Raw genomic sequence first — 22,677 nt, forward strand, 5'->3', positions numbered from 1 at the left:
TTCGGTGGGTTGCTCTCTCTCGAACGTTCTCGCTGCGAAACTTTCTACATGTTCGCCTCCCGTTACGCCGTGTAAAGTTGTTCATTTTACGCGCCGTTAATGGTTGCGGGCGTGTATGTGTGTGTGTGTGTGTGTGTGCACTGTGTGGATTGCAAATTTTTGGCACACATTTCATTTCGATATTTAAATTCATTTTCGCCCAGATGCTGCTGCAAGTGGAGGAGGCTTTTGGGGGTTTGGGGGTTGTGCGTGGGAAGCAGTGATATTCCTTAGCCTAGAAACAGTTTGCACCGAACCATATTTTGACGGACCGCCGATTCCGTATCTGGATCGTGCTCTTGCGTCATTTTGTAAACTGTTGTGTCTTTCGTGTAAATCGTCACGCGAGTTTTTAGGTTCTCACGATCGTGTGCTCGTTTTGGGAATGAGGGGAATTCCCCGTGATGAATGTTGGCGGTATTTCGGAGCGATTGTTGCCAATTTTTGCGAGATTTGGTAGGATTTACTAGAATCCTTGTGTTTTGAATTGCGCATCTGATAATTTGTCTGACACATTATTGTACATAACGTAGTGCTTTTATGAAAGGCATGACTATTTATTGATTTAAACTGTCCGGCATATATAGCCATTGGGTTTGTAAGTAAGTAGTGGTGTACTGGTAGACGTGCCGGCTCCTTCAACTTATTACGTTATTCGACTGCCATTTAGAGCGTCGTCCTTTAGCACGGAATTTTGAATATCGATTCTGGCAATGAAAACCATTCTGGAAGGTCTGTTTAAAGTAAGTGAAAATGTGTTTAATATTGCTGTGATATCCTTGGGGAACTTGTATGAAGGATACGATCGTACAGCAATAGTTGACTTTTCGTTGATTTTGCTTATTGCTTGAATTTTGAGGAATTTGTAAATTATAATTCTAATCGGTAAGCATAATTAGCATCAGTAATTATAATTCCAATAAGTAAGCTAGAAACACGGTATTGCTTGGGCAATTTCTTAATTGACCTGTTTTTGTTAGCTCTACATCACATTATCTATCTATATAGATCACACCAGCTATTTAAGCTTTTGTAGATTTTTTATTTAGATTGTTGGATGATTCTAACAAAAACACCTCACAACAAACCCTTGTTATAATCTATTATATTCTGCTAAGGTCATAAAGAATTAAATATTTGATTGAGAAGTCAATGTAACGATAGTGTCCATGGGCAAGAGCAATTGCATATGCTCTCTGTTTTTCGGTTATGATATTTTATTTGTGACTATTAGTACTTCACGCTGCTGATTGCGACACAGAAGGTGGTTCTAAAAATAATCAAAATCCGTTCTATGCTGTGATAGGTTTATATACACAGCACCATGAAATGACAAAAAAAGTTTTGAATATTTTTGCAAATGCTTCGAAGGACCAATTTGTTTTAAAATTGGTGTACATTTCTCACAAAAAAAGAAAAAAAATGCAATTTTATTGCAATGTTGGTAATCCCCATTTTTATAACTATTTAGCGAATTAACCTTCGGCCGGTCTCGTGGCACAGTTATCTACTCGCATGCCTTAACAGCATACCCGCCTTGGGTTCAAGCCTCGAAAGAACATTTTGCAGTTAAATTTGAAACTTTCAGGACTAATGTAACACAAAAACAATAGTGTAAAATACATTTCCTAATCCTTTACTCAGTCGATTTGCATTACTCATTCTTGTCTGAATACAGCAACTAAATCGTTAGACAAAAGCGTTTTTACTCGGCCAAAAATATGCAATCTCCTAGACAAAATATATGACCATAATGGGGTGGATGTAGTTTAAGCCATAGACAGTAATGTTGAATCCAAAACCGCCTGAAAATCTGAAACCAGCATTGCTCTTCAGTTCCTTCAAAATTGGAAAGGAATATTGGAAGGAATTTACTTCATACAAAAATAATTGGAATTTAAACGCCTGGATAAACCATGAATTGTGTATCATCATCGCGGATTACATCCGTCTGTCAGACCTTAAGCCGAAATAATCAGAAATGCTGCTGCATACTGTAAGTCTAAATAATTGAACCCTTACAAATGTCCATATAAATGTACAAATCTTCATAAATTTGGTATGTTTCATACTGATGCTTTGCCATGTTAGCAATATCTCAGAATTGTAGGAATTACTTCAAGGATTTATACATACATTTTATTGATTTTTTGTCATCAAAATCATCATCAAACTTTATCTCAAAGTGCTTATTGTGTTTTACCATTCAAATGGGAACCTCACAATCGAATCGAAAGCACAACAATGGCCAGTGCTGAGTCACACCGAGTTGCAACCGACATTCACCCACTGGTGAAGAGATGCTCTAACCTTGCCGGAGGATGCGCCGTCCGTGCGCGTCATGTGCACCTACGATCGATTTTATGCCGCGCGCGACATTAACTTGACGTTGTCAACGGACAGACGAAAAAAACAAAAACAAATAATGGTAGAAGATCGAAGACTGGATATAAAACAATCACAAAACGCATTCACGCATGGTCACGGTCGATCGGTTCGCTATCCTCGAGCTTCCCAAAAAATAAACGAACCGGAGCTGGAGCTCGATCCATCAATTTTATCTGATTCCGTTAATCGCGTTTATCATACACACAGACCCACCACCTACTTTCGCACCACCCACACACACCGGGGGGTCAGTTTCCGTTCGTCCCAAGGGTGGACAGATCACACACATGATTAAGCCATGATGAGGGAAAGGAAGATGTCCGATCGTGGGCGAATGTTGATGTGTTTCGGGTTGATGAAGGCAGGGTTTCTGTCGATCGATTGCAGCAATGATCACGCAAAGCAACCGACCCCAATTTGGGGACGGGGTAATATTGATGGGAACATTGATCGGTTTCGCCGGGGCTGCCATGGAGCCGGCAGCTGCAGCAGCACTTGGCAGATAATTACACTTGAAATTTGCCAAGAAGATCCTTTTAGTGCCAGGTGCCAGGTGTGCATGTGCCATTGAGCGGCTTCAAGACGGCATTGAGACGACACTTTGGCCAAGTGCCATTATTCTCATCGGTGGTTGTTTTCGTACCCCCTTCTCCTTTTCTTTCTATTTTGATTTGTTTGTTTTTCATTGGTCAACGGTCAGGCGCGGTTTGGTGTAGGTGGTCGTGGTTTCTTTTCATGACACACTGTCAATAATTGTGAATATTTTGCGCTTGTGTGTGTTATTATCCCGATCGTGAGCGATCGAGCTCAGTTTTGCAAAGCAAAGAAAGGGGGGGAAAAACCGTTTACAACAAAAGCATAGATATTCATCCCATCTCGAACCGTGAAGTGTTGTGGCATGGAAGCTGCGTTCGCCGAGAAGAATGGCAAGCGTCTACTGGAATTAATGAGAAGTGCTAGTTTTGCGTAATCGTTGCGCTTGTCCATTCATGTTTCATGTTGGGGTTGTCTTTCAAAGCAAACGTTCCTGACCCGGCCTTAATATGCATCATTATATGGGTGGTGAGCGGGATGCGTTGTTGGGTCTTTGGGTTGGGAAGTTATGTACAAGCCCTCCATAATAATGTACGCGGAGGGCTAGAGCAACATTCAATAATATTTGCTATTTCCATCGACATGTTTATAATGTCAGGTTGTAATGAATCTTGAGCCGCAAAAGGTAGAAAGTATGTCGCGTACGTTCAGCATAGATTGGCATGTCATGTTTGTGAATTATTGTTTGTCTAGTTTGATGCTGGTTTATGTGGGAAGATCCAACAATGTGGATATGCTAAGAGAGAAAGGAGGAATGTTGTATACCTCAGGGCTGTTGTACATTTGACGAAACAATGGTACTTCACTATCGTTGTGAATATTTCATAATATGTGTTCATTCGTTTTTCGTTGTTATGGATGGATTTTTACGAATTCAGGGCGCATTTTATTACTATTAGAGTACAGTTTTTGAACTCATTTTTGAAAGAAAAATATTTGTAGCTTCACACATTTTCAGAGTTCTGACAACTCAACTTTCTGGATTGTTGTATCTTAAATGCTTTGTCTGACGTTAAGTGTGTTTCAAATGCTGAAGTATATCAAGACTGGTTGTAAAAGTGCTGTAAACGTTAAAGTGTATTGCATTATCTTCAACAGTTTGTTGTAGATAATAGTAGAGTAATCTATGTTTTTCATGTAGATAACATTACATGTCTTAATGCAAAAACGAACATTTGTTGTGATCTCCATTCTTTAGTTATTTATAAAGGCGAGAAGATACATTTCAACGTTAATATTCGTTGCACCCGGGTAAAGAAAGTTATTATTTTTTGTAACAAGATGCCTTCAAAGCAAGATATTAGTATTAGTGGTGACAGATTCGAGATTCAGAAGATACTAAGGATTTATCCCTTGAAAGATTTGAATCGAAACGGATCCCTTTAGTCGAATTATATCGTTATATCTATCGAATAGAGAATCGAATAGAATCGAATCGCATAGAGATGCGAATTGTGTGAGATTGGGATTGGGATCCTGTTTGGGAGTGAGATTGGAATCGATTGCGATTGTATTGCGATTCATTTGGGATTGGGATTTGATTGCGACTCAATTTCGAGCCAATTGGAATTGGATTCCATTAGGATTAATTGGATTTTTTTGAGAATCCCATCGAGAAACGATACATGCGCAAATTGATCCAAAACACCAAACATGTTTAATAATATTTATATTGGTGTAAAACGTAAATAATTAAAGAAAGGATGTTTTTATGAGAAAGCTAAAACAATCGGACAATATGGCAAGGTCCTAAAAATTAATAAATAAAGCAATTTTGGTGATAAACAATCGATGTAAATCACATGGAAAACTTAATCAATTACTTACGTCAAATGAACTTCACCCAGCAGCCGTAAATTAGCATGCATTTGTCGCCACTGATTGGTATCATGTACAATTGAATTTCGCCGGATAAGTTACAATTGAATTTCATTAAAAAATTAACAATTGTTTTTTTTTATTGTGTAACGTAATGTATGAACGACCTCTAGTCACGAATTTTAACAATTTACGTTTATTATCATAAGATAATTGTAAATTTTCAAAGGTTTTTCGATTTTATTTTTTGTCTGTAAACACGATTTAATTACTCGAAATGATAAAGAGAAGAATAAAAATGTAATAAATGTATACAGTTGACTTACCATAACCATACAAAATTCAAATAAATCCGTTACCGTTCAATAAATACCGCTCAACTTACCGTTCCTATTTAAAAAAATGTTCAAGTATTGTTATTGTAGCATTTTTCTTTCGTATGTCTTAAAGAGCAATATTTCTTTCATCACTATTTGTAAATTTTCGCTGGTTTAAATGCAAACCCAAGCGCAAAAAAAAGAAACACCAAGGCTCGTAACTGTATAACATTACACTTTATTTGTTTAAAGATCTCTTATTCGTCTTCGCGCTGGCGCAACAATAATGTTTTGGTAAATTCCGATGTATATGATACATAAATAGAACTTACGGAGTAGTAAATCGGATCGGTCCCTAATCGATAGATGGATGTCCGCGGACATGATACGGTGCATTCGCATTAGTTTCATCGCTTTTACGCGAATCGTGTGCTGTGCGCGTTTTTTGTTCGAATTTCTGTGTGTATGTGAGTGTGTGTGTGTGTGTGTGTGTGTGTCATATTTTCTGTTACTGTGCCACCGCACAAGCAGCAACTGTCCCTTGTTTGGTGTTTGAATTTACTGCCAACTGCGGATGCATTTGCGTGCATCGCAATCGGAAAACAAAACGAAAAGTAAACCATCATGCTATCATGTCCTATCGGCGGCGGGAGGGCCTAGACGATGCAAAGCAGCAGCAGTCCTCCCGCCCGTTTGCGCACTCCATCGCGTCTGCCCTAACCAGTTTTTTTTCCTAATTATAGTTGTGTGAAGTTTCGTTTAAATAATACATAATATGCGATAAGAATCTTACAGAGAAAACGCATTCGTGTGCCTGGTGTAAGTGTGTGTGTGCGTATTTTACCGCCTACTGCAAGGTTCAAACCAACAGACATTGAAAGGAAAACAACAACAATACAGTAGAAACAACAAAGAGGCGGGAGAAAAGTGGAGAGAAGGAATCATAACCCTGACCAAACAGGTGGCTCTAAACGCCGAACCGCTAAATCTTCACCGCCTACACGTACTCTGTGTGAGTGTGTGTGTCCTTCTGTGCAACTGTGACAAAATATGAAGCAACTGGTGAATAATCTGGTGTTTCATGTGTGGGTTGGCTCGCACATGGCGAGAACGAAAGTGAAAAACAAAACTGTTGAACTAATATTTATGTCTTCAAGTACATAAGTAACCCTTTCCTTGGAGTTGTTCTGATGATATTTCCGTAGCCGCAACACAAACCTATTAGTGATGTGTGAATGTGTTAGTATTAGATTACTAGCAAACACTACAATCTACTATTAACCCTTTCTTTCTATCTGTTAGTACTAATATCAGTGAAATTAGATGAATGTTCTCTGTCGATGGTGGTATTAATTGCAGTTACTAAGATACTAAGGCATCCATGCAGGTTAGCACAATGATGAAGAATCTAAACACGAGTTAGGATGAATTTAGATCGTCTCGAAACGTTTTGTTTCCCACGGAGCGTTTTTCCTTCACGAGAAGCCACTAGCCCTTGACAGGTTAGCACACGCGCTGGCATGATGTGGAGTAGTGTGTGTGTGGAGTGTTTTAGTAGCAGCAGCAGCCCCCTGTATGTCCTCTTTAGATGCGCACGGGCGTGTGCGGCTGAACGGTTGAAGTTTTTCCAGGCCTGTTTGTTTTTCTGTGAGTGTTGCTTTTAATGTGATGATGAAGATGATGATGTTTACCCCATCTCAAGATCCTTCCCGTATGTACGTGTGTGTGTGTGTACTTGTGTCGGTGAACACGCACACAGGACGCAGGGCGTCGGGGTTAGTCGTAGTAGGAGCTATCGAGATGGGCTAGCGGATTACGCTCCGGGCTAAATGTACTGAACGTCGTTAGTCACTTGGCCTACTTTGTTAGTGTTCATCTGGACGATCGGGGACGAAGAAGAGGAAAAAAATGGAAAAGAAGAGTAGAAAACACATTTAAATTTTCCGTTGGAATTTAAACATTCTTCTCCTGCTAATTGATAATAGAGGATTAAGGTGAGCATGGGTATGGATTGGGTTAGGTTAGTATGAGCTACAACGAATTGGATTAGATGGATTTTGTTGTTTTGTATGAGATTCACTTCAAGTTTTTTTCCACAGATAATAAACCAACTCCATTGGGTTCATGTGAATGAATTTTAAAACGAAAACAGATTGCGAGTGCTTTGAGGATTCTCCAATTGCTTCCTGTTTTGTGTGTGCGACACGACGACTACTTGCTTCTTGGATTTTTTTTTATAAATATGTCTGCTGCTGGCCAGTGAAATGATTTTACATAATTTTGGCGGAGATTGTGTTTTGGCGGGTATGTTTCACGTGTATGTGTGTGTGTGGAAAGAGTTGTTTCTTAAAAATCGTATGAATTTGATTCTTCGTCACCTTTTCTTACTTTGAAGAACAGACGATAGACGGCACCGGCAACAATGCCACCGACAATCGGACCAACCCAATATACCTGGTGGGGAAGAAATAGCGCACAATATAGATTAGAATAATTTGATTAACACACACAAAAGCATAACATCAACGAATTAAGAGTGATGTACCCCGCGCAGGAGCCATTTACTTACCCACAGATCGGTGTAATTTCCCATCACAACGGCCGGTCCGAATGAGCGGGCCGGGTTCATGCTGGCGCCGGTGTACTTGATCTATTATGATAAAGAAAATAAGCATAAAAAATGGTCCATCAAGCAAATCTCTCTCTCTCTCTCTCTCTCTTGTCTCCCAACTGTGCACCGCCCCGTTTCACCCCGTTACTTACCGCAGCCAAATGGCCGGCCGTGATCGAGAGTCCGATAGCGAGCGGAGCCGAACCCTTGACGTCCGTGCGCCGATTATCGCACACGCCATGGACGACGAACACCAGCATGAAGGTGATGAGCGCTTCGATCAGGACACCCTGCCCGGTGGACAGTCCCGGGGCGATGCCGGTCACGCCGAGCCCGCCGACCACTTCCGACGGTGTGGCGGCCTGTGTTTTGAAAAAAAAACGGGAAAAAAAGGTAAAAATGGATCACCTAATTTAAACTGACCTTCGGACACGGCACGGAAACCCGAGCGACCGTCGACCTTGGTAAGAGGAGCGAATGGGCGGAGAAAACACGTTTACATAATTCATCATATGGTAGAATTTCATTCTGCGCTGTTGCTGGTCCAGACCGCGCGTGTCGTGTGTGTGTTGTAGGTATCATTATCTCACAATTAATTTAAACCTGATTTGGTACACCGCCCGGGCGTGATAAATTGCGTCCTTGCACGATGGCGAGTGGTACCGGGAAGGTGTAAAGTTGACGGATGCATTTCGATTGAGTTGTTATGATTTATTCGATTGTGTTTATGCTACGTCTGGGTACTCATATTTAAGGTTTTGCTCAGACAGGCAAGCAAAGGAGAAGATAAGAGAGAACACAACTGAACAGATACAAATGGTCACATATCCAGTTTTTTAACTAAATTATTTACTTTCCTTTATACTATTTTAGCTGCGGAATGTAACTCCTGCAAGCAAGTCAAATAACTATTTGCTGTATGTAGTGTGTCATGTCGATAATTATCTATAATTTATCAAAACTGACCCGTTCTCAAAAACATAACTGGAAATTCACTATTTACTTCTTCTGAATCTGTATTACACTATAATAGACGTTCTAATAAGACTTCATCTAATCTAATAAGATACTTAATCAAAGGTACAAAATACAATCAATGAATAAGAAAAACATTCAATAAACTCTCGTTCGTATGCCGAAAATGTTTATCAAATTTTCAGCCCCTCACACTATATGCGTCGTACTTTATCCGCTCTTCAAAGCTTCATCCAACGCGGTTGATACGTATTTTAATTGCTACCATACTCGGGGGGAGGCTGCTGCTCCTTAAAAATCGTTCACGATCTGCCGCACAGCCGAGGTGCGACGCCGATGAGTTTGGCTCGTTTTGAATTAAGGCTAAGCAAATTAGCTCAACCGAAACCAACATACCGATCGTGCGTGAGTGTGTACGTGTGTGTGTGATGCGGGCAGCTGGTTAGAACATAAATTGCAGGCAGCGAACGCCCGAACGCCACAACACCATTTAAAGCGGCAACGTTTTAATCGCGCCACTTGCCATTACGGGTAACTGGCGGCGGCAGCCTGGGCTACTATTTAGCACGTTCACACGTGTGGTCGGTGGCAGAAGAAGTAGAAGAAAACCATTACCACCCTTGCCCGTACCACCGAAGGTTGCTGCCAATTAACGAGCGGTAATAATTCGAAGGCAGGAATCGTTCGATGACGATATCGAAAATTCAATTACCAAAGAATCGGTACAGAACGAACGGAGAGATATGTTGATGGTGTTTGTGTTTAGAAGCTGGTGTCTTACGGGCCAGAGATATACGCAGAACAGAAGCCCAGCAACGTTCCACGTAGCGGGCACGTAATTAAAATAGATTAGAGAGCATCCTAATGTCACGCGGAGGCTGTCCGGTGGCGTCTTGAGCAGCCAGAACATGAACTTCAACGGTCCGTAAGCTACCAGTGCAGCGGTGAACAACAACATAAAACCAAGATCTGGTATCTTTTGAAAGGGCCATTTGCTCGGCTCCGATGAGAGGCTGCTGCGAGGTGTAGGACGTAGCTGTGGCTGTCCAAAAAGCAAGCCGTCTACAATGTTTCGCGCGGGTGCAAATCGATCCAACACCAAAAAAACACATTCACACGTAAAACACACGTCATCATCAACACTCCAACTCCCACTGGTATGCTTGAGAAGAGGAAGAGGACACAAAAGGTTAATATGCATGGAGGGTGCTCTTTATAATCTATTAACTTAACTTCTTCACCTCTGAGCACAGGGTTGCAATGCTTTTTGTTGTTGCTAAGAGTGTTTATGCGTGTGTGTATATGTTGGGTAAATCAAAATTGGATTGATCTGTGCACAGAAGGGAGCTGCTGTACCCCGTATCTTAAGCGACTCGACCACCGAGCGACTTTTCGGTCGAACCGGTTCAGCAGGTCGGTCGCATTCGGTCAAGGTTTAGGGCAAGGGGAGAACCCACTAATGAATAGGTTCCGTTCCTTTCGGTCCGGTCGGTGCATATGTACCGACCAATAACCATCCCCTTATCTCTATTGCTACTCTTCCTTCAGTTCGAGCTAACGTGTCGTATTTTCCCACACACATACGCACACACGCACCACAACACGATTATGTCTTCCGAAAATTGGATTAGGGATCTGCACCGGACCAACAGGCGGACTATTATTAGGCGCCTGATGGATGGGTGAATTTATCGGTTCACGCGGCGTGTTAAAACCGCTTGCGCACAAACGTAGCAAACGCGTTCGGCAATGCAAGCACGCGCCACGAGACGACAGAATGTCTGCGTGCGCTTGCGTTGCGAACATGAAACATGGGGAAGTTGGATGCTAGACGCACAGCAACACGTGGTGGTTGTGGTTTTGCTGATTGATGGGCTCAAAGCGAAGATTGTCATTTGATGGCTGGCAGACGCTGGCTGCAAGGTTGGTGGGCTGTACTAAAAAGGTGCAAGGAAACGAACCTTCCAAAATGTAACCAAAAGAAGTTTTACGCACAAACGACCCGAGGGGAAGTGGACCATTTGCGTCGATTAATGTTTGATGATCGTTGCGTATTAAATTTAAATAGTAAAAAAATCATAGCATCGCTTCCGATTAATACAGAGATAAATCAATGCCGGATAACCACAAATGTGGTGCCTTTCGGCGGACTAACCTTGATCTTGATTTATCAGATGACATTTTGATGAATTATGAAATAACTATTAATTGCCGCACCATGATTGAAATACATCATTGACATGCGGTAATTGTGTAAAGAAAGGTTACAACAAAGAGCAATGTCGATTGACCTCAGCCCATGCATACCCATAATGGGAGGCGGTTTCGGGAAAGGAAAGGTTGAACGTGTCAAAAGTTTATTTGATCCATTTTTATGCAAAACCGCACCGCTCAGCGCCGACCACTTTCCTTCGGAAAGGCGATCGTTAATGAGGTCGCGCCCGCCAGAGCTGGGCAGTTTCCTGCTCCCATTAAACCATCCGGGCTCTGTGATTTTCAGTGACACATGATTGATAAAAAAATGCATACACAACATGCTTTATCACTTCTCTCTCGTTGCCATTTGCAGAAGAAAAAAACGGGGAGAAAACAGCACAAAAGCACATGCAGCAGCAACACTGTCTCACCTTTGGCGGGACACCCCATCCCGGCAATCGATGTGCGCGCGTACCTTGGCATTTCGAGACAATTGTCTGCCTCAGTTCGGTCACCGGAATCGGGCTCACCCTGAAGAGTGGAGCGGGCCCCGTATACACACAAAGTGTATGGCGTGCCGTACACTCCAGTAAACATATGCGTCTGATGCACATTGACAGTGGCACCAGGAGCACCACACCAACCCCTTCTATCTGTCTAAAAGGGTTGCCCTGATCGATCGATCGTGCAATGGCTGCGTGTGCACTTACTCACTCACTGACACCGGTCCTGACAGCGAGCAAATCAGCGAGCAAAACAACACACCACACGACTGCGTAAACAAGTGAGTGCGCGCTGGAAACAAAAGACTCAAGCGACGAACCCCCCGCACGGGCACGATGATGATGCACCAGAACAACGACGCAGTGCACGGTGTTGATGCAAAATAGAGCTAACCCCGCGTATGTATAATACATACACAGCTGTGTTCTAAAATTGTGTAGCACGTAATACTGTGCCCCCGTGCGAAGGTGTAGGCCCACAGGCAAAAAGGGGAGTTAGACAGACAGAGATGCGTTGTCGCGTCTATTGTTATTCGGATGCAGCGATGCATCCGGTGGCGGTGCCAGCACACGGGAACCGGTTCGATGGGTAATTTAGGTTATGTTGTCACACACGCTTGGCACGCGCATTGTTGTGTGCACTTCTTTTTAACCGTTTATTTTTGAAATCCCATTCCCTTTCCAAACAGTGCTGAACCTGTTCGGGAGGGGTTTGTGTGACAGCTGAAAAGAAGGTTTCATCTTTGACATCTGCATTGTGCAGAACGTATCGGAACAGTGCAGTGTGATCGCGTTGAGTTTGGTGTACTATATTGGGGGAGGGGGGGGGGTCTAGTGCTTTGTTGCTCATCTATTAGTGTCTAATGGAGCCGGTCGTTGGTTGGCACCAAACGTTCTAAAGCACCTCGACGCGCAGACAAGGCGTTGTTTCCGTTCCATTCAACATGTAGAGGCACAGTTCCAGTGTGGGAGAGCACACATACGGTGCACAGACACCTTTGGAAAGAGCGTGTGTGCATGTGCTGCACGACAACGGGGAACTGTTGACACAGTTTTCCGCCATTTACAATTCAAAGCATAGTAAAGGGCAGTTACAACACCCCGATGGGAGGATTTACGTCGCGCTCTGCACGCGTACGATTTGTTTTGTCAGTAAACAGCCTGGGGAGGGTGCATTTGTTGGGTAGTACTTTTGTGGAAAAATCGATAGAGCTTGTGATTTTGTATGGGAGATAAAATGGAGAAAAGATCGAAAATAACGAAAATGTTATCCCACACGGACACACGTACCTTAATGACGGCTGCACCCGCAATTGCGCCGATGCACTGGGAAACGATGTAGAAAGCACCCTTCAGTATGCTGACGTCGGCCGTTACCATCAGCCCGATCGTGACGGCCGGATTGATGTGGCATCCGCTTACGTGCCCAAATGCCTGAAAAAAATGGAGCAAAAAAACACAGAAGATGAAACACACAATAGAAAAACTAAAAGGTGAGAAAATATTCGATCAGCGAGATCGATCCCCGATCGCTTCGCTAAAGGTATGAGAAATGGTGCACGAGTTCGCGCGCGCGCGATCCCGTCTAACGACCACGTGCTCCACATATGCGCGAGCGTGTGCGCGCGCTCGAATGGAGCAGCAGTTTTTTTTTGCTTTGCGATCAGATTCGCCAATTTGTTACGCTCATGCACCTTCCGAAACCGCTCCATCGTGTCGTCGGATCGTGTTGTGGATGGATTTATTGTGTGTTGCACGTATATTTGAGGAGGCGATGTGTGTGGGGCTGTGCTGCTTGGTGCGATTTTCTCACGCGCATTTGTTTCCTGCCTAGTTTTGTTGCGTCTGTCGTTTCGGTGTTTTTCCACCGCTTTTTAGAAACCTCTCAGACACGGGGCTCGTGCGGGCGCCGCCTCCGTAAACGTGCCCAGTTAGCACGGCCTCCTCCCCACACGTTCGCGTCACGTTTTGGGCACGATTTGTTGGCGTCGAAAGGCGTCAACGTGGCTGAACGGTCATTTTTCATCGCGCCCGGCGCGAAAATGAAGATAAGCGGATGGATGGACGTGTGTTTTGTGTGAAAGAATTTATAGGTTTGGCTAAGGTATGGGACGGTACTACGCAGGGTCTGTCTGAGAGCGTCAAGCTAATAAGATTATTTCAAATAGACTGTGTCTAATGTGAACGTAACATAATAATGCTCAGAACGAGCTGCTAATGAGCGCTTGAAGATTGATTTTAAGTATCACTTCACATGTCTTCCCACCATTAGGCCAATCAAAATTAGAATGCGTTGACATTAGGAGGACTTTAAAATCACATCGCGTCATTTGCAAACAGAGTGCAATGTCAGCAGGACAAGGCGGTAATTAAATAAGTACACTTTCGATATCCACATTGCCCGAACTCCCGGGCAAACCTGCTGTCAGCCGGCTTCCTCTCCTGGCGCGGGCGCTTGTGATGAGAAATTAATTACATGTTTGCTCATCATGTCAAAGTACCACCATTTGCGATGCACAAATATAAATCAAGTGCCTTGTTTGCCAGCCGCTCTGTGTGTCGCGCGTTGCTCGCCTTTGGGTCTTTGCCCTTTTTTTTGCCCCCCTCTGCCACGCATATGTGTACCGTGTTGATGTTGAGCAGTGCACGCGACTGCGAATGTCAACGATTTGCAATCGATATCACGATCGTGCGGTGCTTGACGCGAGTGATGCGCGGGGGAAAGGGCTCTAGTGTGTGCATGGTGGGCTAATTTATGCGTCAATTAGGAGCAGTGGAGTTAATATGAGTGGCATAGTGTGCGCCTTTTGCAAGGAGTGTTTGAAGAACGTGGAGCTAAAAATATGCTTGAAGCCCTTTTATGTATCGACTCAAGAACATCGCAGCAATGAGCTGGAGAAAAAGTAGCATTTTCATAGTGTCTTTTGGTTTTTTTGCGATATTGATGGATTGTTAAACATACATTTTTAATAATGATTAAGTGTACTATGATGATATTTGAATATTTTAATTTTTTTTGTTTTTTTTGTATTTTTTATTTATTTATTTATATTTTATTTTATTTTTTTATTTTAATATTTATTATTATTTGATTTTGTGTGTGGTGGCATGTAATATTAGAAAGATCTAAATAACAAACTAAAAACAACGTTCTCTATAATTGTACTTTAGTGCAGAAACACACAAGAACCAACCAATGCTACCATAGTTTAAAAACTTACTCCTATCCAATTTAAAAATACTCAAGAATGCCAAGACTCTTGCAGAATGAAAACAATTTTTTATGTTCACACTACATTTCGGAGATAATCCTTAACGAATTTTACTAGTAAAATGTCAGAATTTTTATGTACAAAGTTTTACATTGCACAATGGTTACTCACTGTTACTGCTGTACTACCATATAACTGGCAATAATGAAAAAAAAATATTAAATTCAATTTAAATTCCATTATTCATTAATTTCTAGTGCTCTGTCGTAAAGAAAAAACTCACTAGAAAATCCTATTGTTGTGTTCCAGTCACGGGATTACTAATACGATTTCCAATCATTTCGGTCGAATCATTAACCTACATTTAAGGTGACTTGATTTCCGTTGCAGTTTTTTTTTGCAAAGCGGGGAAAAATCCTTAATTAATTTCTTGACAAATTACCCCGACTCACACAGTCGCGACATCACGACAGCGCGGTTAAAACCCCGCGCAGAGGATTTGGGAACACCACCGACCACATGCTCGTGTTGGATTTTCCATTGTGCTGATTCGGCCAGCCTTTGTCATTCCTTTCTCTCCTTGTCAAAGTGTTTAATTTTCCCATCGATTCCGTCGTCGGTCCGCATCACGCATCAAGCGCGGTCGTCGTCGACGGTCGCGCAAAATTGCATAACCTGCGCAATGGCCACCTTTCGCAACAGTGTGAGTTCGCTCTTTCCTGTCACCGCACCATGTGCGGTTCGCGTCACCTGCCCGTGGTCGACAGCGACTCGGAATCAGATCGTTGACCGCGCGCGCACGCACGAACGGACGGCCGGACGGACTCCGGCATACCGGGGGAGAGAGATGCTGATTAACGCGATCAGAATTACAAATGCGCATTAAATGCGCGGCAAAGGAGCGGCGCAAACGACCCGTGTGTGTTTGTGTGTGCGGCTCGATGCAACAATCAATCGATCTAGTTTAGTGGTGGACTGGTGGCATGGTGTGACTGTGGGTAAAAAGCTTAAGTATAACGACCGCGCCAACGACACTTCGCTGAATGAAAACGGTTTAATCATTCATCGCGAGAGCGCGCGCGTGTTTGTGTGTGTACTTTTTTCATTATTATTACTATTTTACTTCACTGCACTTTGGGGTCTTAGGGGTACCGTCGCGCAAACGGTCCAGCAGGTGGCTAGAAAATGGGAGCAGCCCGAAGAGTAGTGTGGGGCTGGCGGGAAACCGGTTTGCGTCTCGCGACGGTCAAACTGTACGCCAAGACGACCGAGAAAAACTGACTGGCCGCTGTCTAGCCATCGGTCGCGGCTCGCACTGCAACGAACGCATCCAAAGCGTTCTCTCTCCCCTGCCCTGGTGGACGAGTTTGCACGTGCCGCCGTGGCGCGGATGACGGCCGAGAACTTCTGGCGCACACGGCCGCTGCTGCTGCACGTCAAGGTTCGGAGGTTCGGGCCCGTCATTTGTCACCCTCCCTGTGCGCGGGAGAGCGCTCTTCAGCACCGGCTGGTGCCAGCGATGGCGTGGCGTATAATTAGTTCACATTATGCGCTAATCGTAAACCACCCGTAGGGTGGGGTGTCGCCGTTCGATCGAGTTTCGACGTACGAGGGGGGAGGATACCAATAAGCCTTTGTTGCCAACATGCCATCGATCATTTTCTGGCCGGAGACGTCGGAGAGACGTGCAGAACAAGCGTGGCATGATTGGCGAATGGGGCGCATTTATAAAGCGAGACGAATATTATGTTGCAGTGTGTTGATTGAAGCACTGCGAACAGACAGCCATCTGTATCAATGTATGGACGAATATAACGCTTCGTATGTTTGCCGTGGGATCGAATGTCATGCTCTGGAATTTATCTCCCAGCGAAAGGAACTCAAGGAAAGATGTCTAAAAGCACATAGCCAAAGAATTGCGTCATTGGAGTTGGAGACAAGTCTTCCCGGACTCTCTCGTAAGTTCTGTTCCCACCAAATCTGAGAACCAATATCAATATCCCTTCTTCTTCGTTTTTAGGTCCACATCGCACACGGCCCAAATCCCCAACGGAATGTGTACGCCTTTCAAATACAAAACCCAACCCGGACCGGAAGTGATTGAAAACATTTCATTGTCGAATTTGTCCACAGCAAACCGTCGCGGCAAGGGCATCGCTACGCGGCAAGGTGAACTTTTGCAGACAATGATAAAATGTCAATGTCAACGGTTGATCGATACGACGGATTATTTGTAAGGAGGGTGAGAGATACATTATACCCGCCAATGCGTATGCTAAATAGTTTCCCGAAAAAAAACCGACAAGAACAGATCCATTAAGCGATCCGTCACGATCGCGCATTTTGCGGTAAAGTACGCTTACCGCCGCATTCTAATGTTCTCTCGCTGCCCAAAAGCGCGCCACGTTACTGCAAAGGAATGAGCACACACAAGCAGGGTGATTCTAGACAAAAACCGCAAGATGCGCCCCATCCATGGCGTGCTTTGTGGTGTGGCACCTTATTTCAGTTTCGGTTTTGGGTCACATTGGTACATAGATTGATTAGCGGTTTTGAAGATCGATTCCTTTCCCGAAGAGATCAGTCCTTGCCTCAACAAAGAGCTGTTTGATTGGGCGAAGGATAGGCGAACAATTCCCATTTTTCGACGAGTGGGTCGAAACCACACACTTTGCCAAGCAAACGGGGTCGATTTTGAAAAACCTCCAAAAACTAGACCAGAAAACGATCCTCTCGCAGTGCGCGCATTTTTGATGCGCCCCGATGCTTCTTTTGTCTTTCATCTTTGACCCTCCGCGCATAATGAGCGGCGCACGAACCAACCGGAATCGTCACAATTTTGCGACCTTTTGCTAACGAGCAAATCGGAGTGTCGTGCAAAAGGGGATGGTTGGATTGCAAAAATGTGTGTAACCCATTAGCCGCCCATTCCCCTCCCCCCGTTCGCGATTGCGATCGGTTTTGGTGTGATTTGGGTGGGTTTGATGGGTAGCGGGAAGGATGATGTTGCGATGATGCATTCTGTTTTAAGATAGGACGATAACGGTGACATTTTGGGGTAAGGTTTTTGAAAGCAGAACATGTCGGTTTGAAGGATATCGTGTCGGTAGATGCTGATCGTGGACCTTGACGATTGTCTTCCTATTTAAATGTCTTAAAAAATTAATACTGTTTACTAGTTGTTTTTGTAGCAAGTAAAAAGAGATTAATTTATTGCAAGATGCAAATATGCGGTTTTTAGAGTTATTACAAAAAATATTGATGAAATATTTACAGATATTATGAATTTTATTTTTTTATTATTATAATTCTTGTCAATCCTAAACATGTTATAAACATAAGAATGCTCCTTGAAGATGTGTTTTAAATTAAACCATATTTTATTTTTTTTAAAGAATTTAAAATAAGCGCTAATAATAATTTAAAAAATGCTAATAATTATTTTAATAATATTAAGCAATACGGCCTTTTTGGATCGTTACTCCTGATTAAAAAAATAGTTCTGAGTGTCCAAAAATAAAAAAAAACTTAAATATTAATGATTAATAGTGATACGTCCAACCAGGCCATTCTTAAGAGAAATAATTTTAAAAAATAATCAAACTGAGAGTTTGATTAGGTAAATTTGTTGCTATTTAAAAGTTTAAAATTTCAAAATTAAAACTGTTTTGATAAAGCTAAATAAGCCAAAATGTTACATTTAAGTCATATAACCTAGCTGTTATTTATTATATTGCCATACATCTTACTAAAAATCTACATACTTCTTCAATAAGTGTTGAAACATGTATTCCAAACCTAACAAAAAACCCCATTATAAAAAAAACTGGGTTTCCTTTCAAATAAGGAAACCCTTCACCCAAGGATGAGCCAATTTGTTTCAGCTTCCCCCCTAGTTGAGCACCGCTAAATTCAAGGGCTTTTAGCCTCGGTGCGTCGAAAATCGCGAGGAACTAAACTGGCTAACCACCACCACAACAAAAGAGATAGCAGCACGCACAGCCGTTACTGAATAAAATAAAAAGCCCACCAAGCAACAACCAAAACAACAAAAAACGCAAAACCAACCCGCACGATTAAGTCGTGTCCGGCGGGAATCCTTCGCCAGCCTGATGACGGTTCGTCATGTTTTAGCTCGGTCGCGGGGAGCTGTTTTTTGTGTGCTGATGCCTTAATGCTACACCACCGCGGCCGATTAAAAGTAATGCCCCTCCGTGCGCTTCCTCCGCGCGTCCCGGTGTGCTGCCGGGGCCTAGCATCATCGGCCGGTATCCGCGCCGGCCTGGTTCCAGTTTGTCTAGCCTCACTTTTAACTCACCCCAGTGATGATGGTGGTGGTGATGGTGGTGGCGTACTTTTTTTTTTTTTGCTCTCGCTTTCTGCTGCCTCCTTAAACCTCCCATTCACTTTCCGCACGTTGGCGTGCTGCGGGTCGCGTGAAGAAGGGAGCCTTCGCGCGCGGATACGCCATATCGACTTAGTGTCACATATACGCAATGTGTGGTACGCGGTAGGTAGCGCGAAAGCACAGCCAACCGCGAAAGAGCCTACGCGACGAAACACGCCAAACGGTTTGGAAAAAAGGCGTAAAGGGATGAATAATTGTTCCAATAGACCTCCCCCCCCCACTGCCACACTGCCACAGAGTCCCCTCGGGGTCTGGAAATTCGAATTTGTGTGTGCGTGTGTGGTAGTACCATCATCATTACCGGTTAATCGGTAGCCGCCAGCAGCAGCATGTTCGATGGTGTGTAGTGCGTGCAAAAATCTTGTTGCCGCGCGGCCGCTGTTTTGCGTGTAAGTTTCTGTTTTTTGTTTGTTTTTCCTTCTCATCAGGGGTGGGCTTTTAGGTAGGGCAGGAGAGGGTAAGCGAAAAAAAGAAGGAAAAAGCTCTTTCTTCGATCTTGCCGTTGATCTTAATACTGGGTCGCCGCCCGATCGCCTTCGGAGCGCACCTATACCCCGAACCAGTCCTTCGAGTGAGTGAAACAAAACAAACACAAACACACAGCAACCACCGCTTGAAACAACCCCCCACTTGGGCAGGGAAAGGACTGCCGGGGAGCCGAAGCGAACCAGTAAGAGATGTCAAGGTTAGAGAGTTATATTGAACGGTATTATGCAATGTATTCGCTAAACAAGTTGCCGAACGCAACCAGCCAGCCCAGCAGCCTCGGTGTGGTCCTGCTGCCCGGGTTGATGATGCCGGCGCACGGCGGGAGAAGAGACACAACCGGCAAGATCAGCGAAGGAAGAAGAAAAAGACAACAACGAAGAGGCAAACATAAATATAAGAAACCACAGTTCCATCGCAAGGGGAGCGAGGAGGTGTATTTGCGCGACTGCCAACTACTCATCCCACCGCAGCCGGCAAAAGAATAAGTCATTATTTGGTTGAGGCGTTTCGATACCGCGCTCCGATGGGTATCGGAAGATTTACTGCGTCGTCGAGCGACGAACGTGCGAGCGTTCGCTCGGAACGCGCGCGCGTTCCCAGTGGAAGTGGGGCGAGTTCTAAAACCTTGAGTTGTTTACTACTTGAACTATGAGTCGTTTATTATTGTTGTTGTTGTGAGTGTTTTTTTTCTTCTAACTATTCCCCACCACTCCCAAAAAACACATTAGAGTTCAATTCCACGCTAGCTCTTTCATGAGATTATGAGGTTTACTCTCAGTTCAAAGGTTTACAGCGTGATCCCTCTAGATCATGCCAGAAGCACTCTTAAGGTATCTCAAGCAAAATATAGGGACGACTTCTTAGCTGGTCCTGCCTTGTTGCAAAGGGCGCAATGTGTTTCTTTGGAAATCTGACAGCTCTGGTCAGAAGTCTTCAAAGGGGAGAGCATTGTCTTGTTGACCACCCTGCCTTTGACAAACACAGTACTGTGAAGTTAGGTTATTATCGAGTATCCCTTTAGCTCGGCACGCTGCAACCAGGCTGGGAATCATTGCAAAGTACCACTCCAAAAATCTAAAACAAAGTATTTAAGTCTAGAGCAGGCTCTAACAGCTAGATCTAACGATACCTACACGGTGTGAAGGTTCGAGATCGCACCACTCCTCATCAAATCCTCGCAAGTGTGCGTTGACAGGTTAACGTCGTTTGGAATCAATTGCTGTCTCGCGCGCTCCCCCTCAAAGGTGAGTCAGCTTCTCACCCTTCCCTAGCTCTGTGTGTGTGTGTGTGAAGGTCCTTCCTTCACCGTATCCCACTCACGAAACAGCTCACACGGCACCGGTGGGCACAATTGGAAATGTTGGACATTGATTCGCAAAAGCACAACTCCAAATTGCCATCTGTAAACGGTGGACTTTCGAGTGAACGAACTTCTCTGGCTGGTTCGGGAGCTACATGCACGCTTGGTTTCGTGCAGTTCTCCTCCGTGGTCATCACGTTGATCGAGATCGGTGTGCTGGCTGGTTGGCACACGCTAAGACATACACACACGCACACTCACAGAGTTACACTTGGGCAAGCTCTGGGCGGCTTTTACTGGGGTCTCTGGTTTTTTTGCTTATCTTTACCCCGGTGACTAGTGACAGTCGCTGACCCTGAACGTTGGTACTGTACGTGCCGAGTGAGAATCGCTACCAGCGATCGGATTGAAGTTCGCGTTCGTTTCGAAGACGGAGGAGCGTTTGGGAGGTAGTGCGAATTTCTTTAATCGGTGCCACTGTTGCCACCGACGACGACGGGTACCGTTTGGCGTTTGCAATCGTAACGTGCGATCGAACACGGCCACACGGGGAGGGCTTGTCAGTAATTTGATGAAACAAAATGACCAGAATTGCTAAATGCGTACCACAATCGCGCCACGTACAGGGTCTGGATAACGATCGCACAGGCCAGACACCTGCCGGAATGATTTGATCGTGTGAGAACGTAAGGCGTTAGGCGACGAGCGTTCCTACACTAGTGACAGCTGTGGCGAACAAGAAACAAAGGTTTGGTGGGGAATTGAATCATGATAAAAATAATGACTGAAAAGGTTGCCTCTGAAATCTAACATCTCAAATTAATAGCTGATAATGTTTAGTGTTGCCTGCTAAATCCCATAACAAGACGCGCTCTGCCACTGCACCAAGTAGCGCCACAGATAATTCGTCCAGTACATGTGCTTAGTTACTAAGTAGCTTCCTTTCACTTTTCTGTTTCACATCTACCATTCAGTCCCGCTCTCTTTCTCTACACAAGCACAGGTGTATATTACGATCACGATCCGCTATCTAACGGTCTGATAGCACATCTGAAGATGGTCTTTGGTTATTTGCACAAGGATTTGTATCTAAACGTGTCGGGCAACACACCAAGAAATCAGGTCTTACAATCACCCTCTTACCATCAAAGTCCCCTGTTTACTCGAGCTCCGGCTATGGCCGTGCAGTCGATCCTATCTGGCCGTTCCGTTTTCTTTCAGCCCAACCACGGTAGGCCTTCCCAGCCGGGGCTGTATACCCGTGCGGCCAGTGTCAATATTTGAACGATCGCCCGCACTTTGGCGGTCACAGGCGAAGCAGCAACCGAGGATAAGCGTCCGTGCGGCAGCTTCAATATTTAACTGAGCAACGCGCGCCTTGTCCTCTTTGTTTTGTCATCCCATGATCTCTCCCGGTGGTCAGGTGTTGTTCAAGTACTGTTATCTTTTTAATTATCGTACGCATTTCTCAAACAACAACGGGGCAGCTAAAAGTCAAAGCCAAAACTAGCGCAAAGCCCAGCCACCGTGTGCATTACCTCCGCACAGCTTTTTGGGCGGTGGTGAGGTAACGAAGGTGGCCCTGGGCTGCTGTAAAAAGTCCACAAAGTATAGGAGCTGCCGGGGGAAGATTTCCACTGGAGCAATTAAATCGTAAACTGTCATCACTGTCGCAGTGGCGGACATCCCCACACAACTACCGGAGGAAGCTACAGCATCGGCCCCATGTTAGCTTCCGACTATCAGCATCGCGATAAAGCAACTAAATTAGCCGCGATTAAACTCGCGTCGTGTTGTGAGGGGTTTAGTCTGAGAAGATACAGATGA

At 44.2% G+C, this 22,677-nt stretch overlaps 2 protein-coding genes across 11 annotated transcripts in view; one reads left to right on the plus strand and one right to left on the minus strand.

The window, feature by feature from the left end:
* LOC1279813 (aquaporin FA-CHIP) overlaps positions 1-22,677 on the plus strand; it is a 76,091-nt gene that overhangs the window by 2,339 nt on the left and 51,075 nt on the right. The window lies entirely within an intron of this gene.
* The window catches only part of LOC1279812 (aquaporin AQPAn.G), a 40,650-nt gene continuing 23,347 nt past the window's right edge, over positions 5,375-22,677 (minus strand). For 4 of the 9 annotated variants that reach the window (XM_061654960.1, XM_061654961.1, XM_061654962.1 and 1 more), the window contains 5 exons: positions 12,732-12,875; positions 7,920-8,129; positions 7,726-7,806; positions 7,545-7,610; positions 5,375-7,032 (listed from right to left, as the gene is read on the minus strand). In XM_061654960.1, coding sequence (XP_061510944.1) covers positions 6,982-7,032; positions 7,545-7,610; positions 7,726-7,806; positions 7,920-8,129; positions 12,732-12,875 — 552 coding nt within the window. In that variant the 3' untranslated portion in view covers positions 5,375-6,981. Of the gene's footprint in view, positions 7,611-7,725; positions 7,807-7,919; positions 8,130-12,731; positions 12,876-22,677 lie in introns of all 9 variants that reach the window. The other 5 variants (XM_061654966.1, XM_061654964.1, XM_061654965.1 and 2 more) reach the window with 2 other exon arrangements.

This window comes from Anopheles gambiae, chromosome 3 (genome assembly GCF_943734735.2).
Source record: "Anopheles gambiae chromosome 3, idAnoGambNW_F1_1, whole genome shotgun sequence".
Classification (NCBI taxonomy): domain Eukaryota; kingdom Metazoa; phylum Arthropoda; class Insecta; order Diptera; family Culicidae; genus Anopheles; species Anopheles gambiae.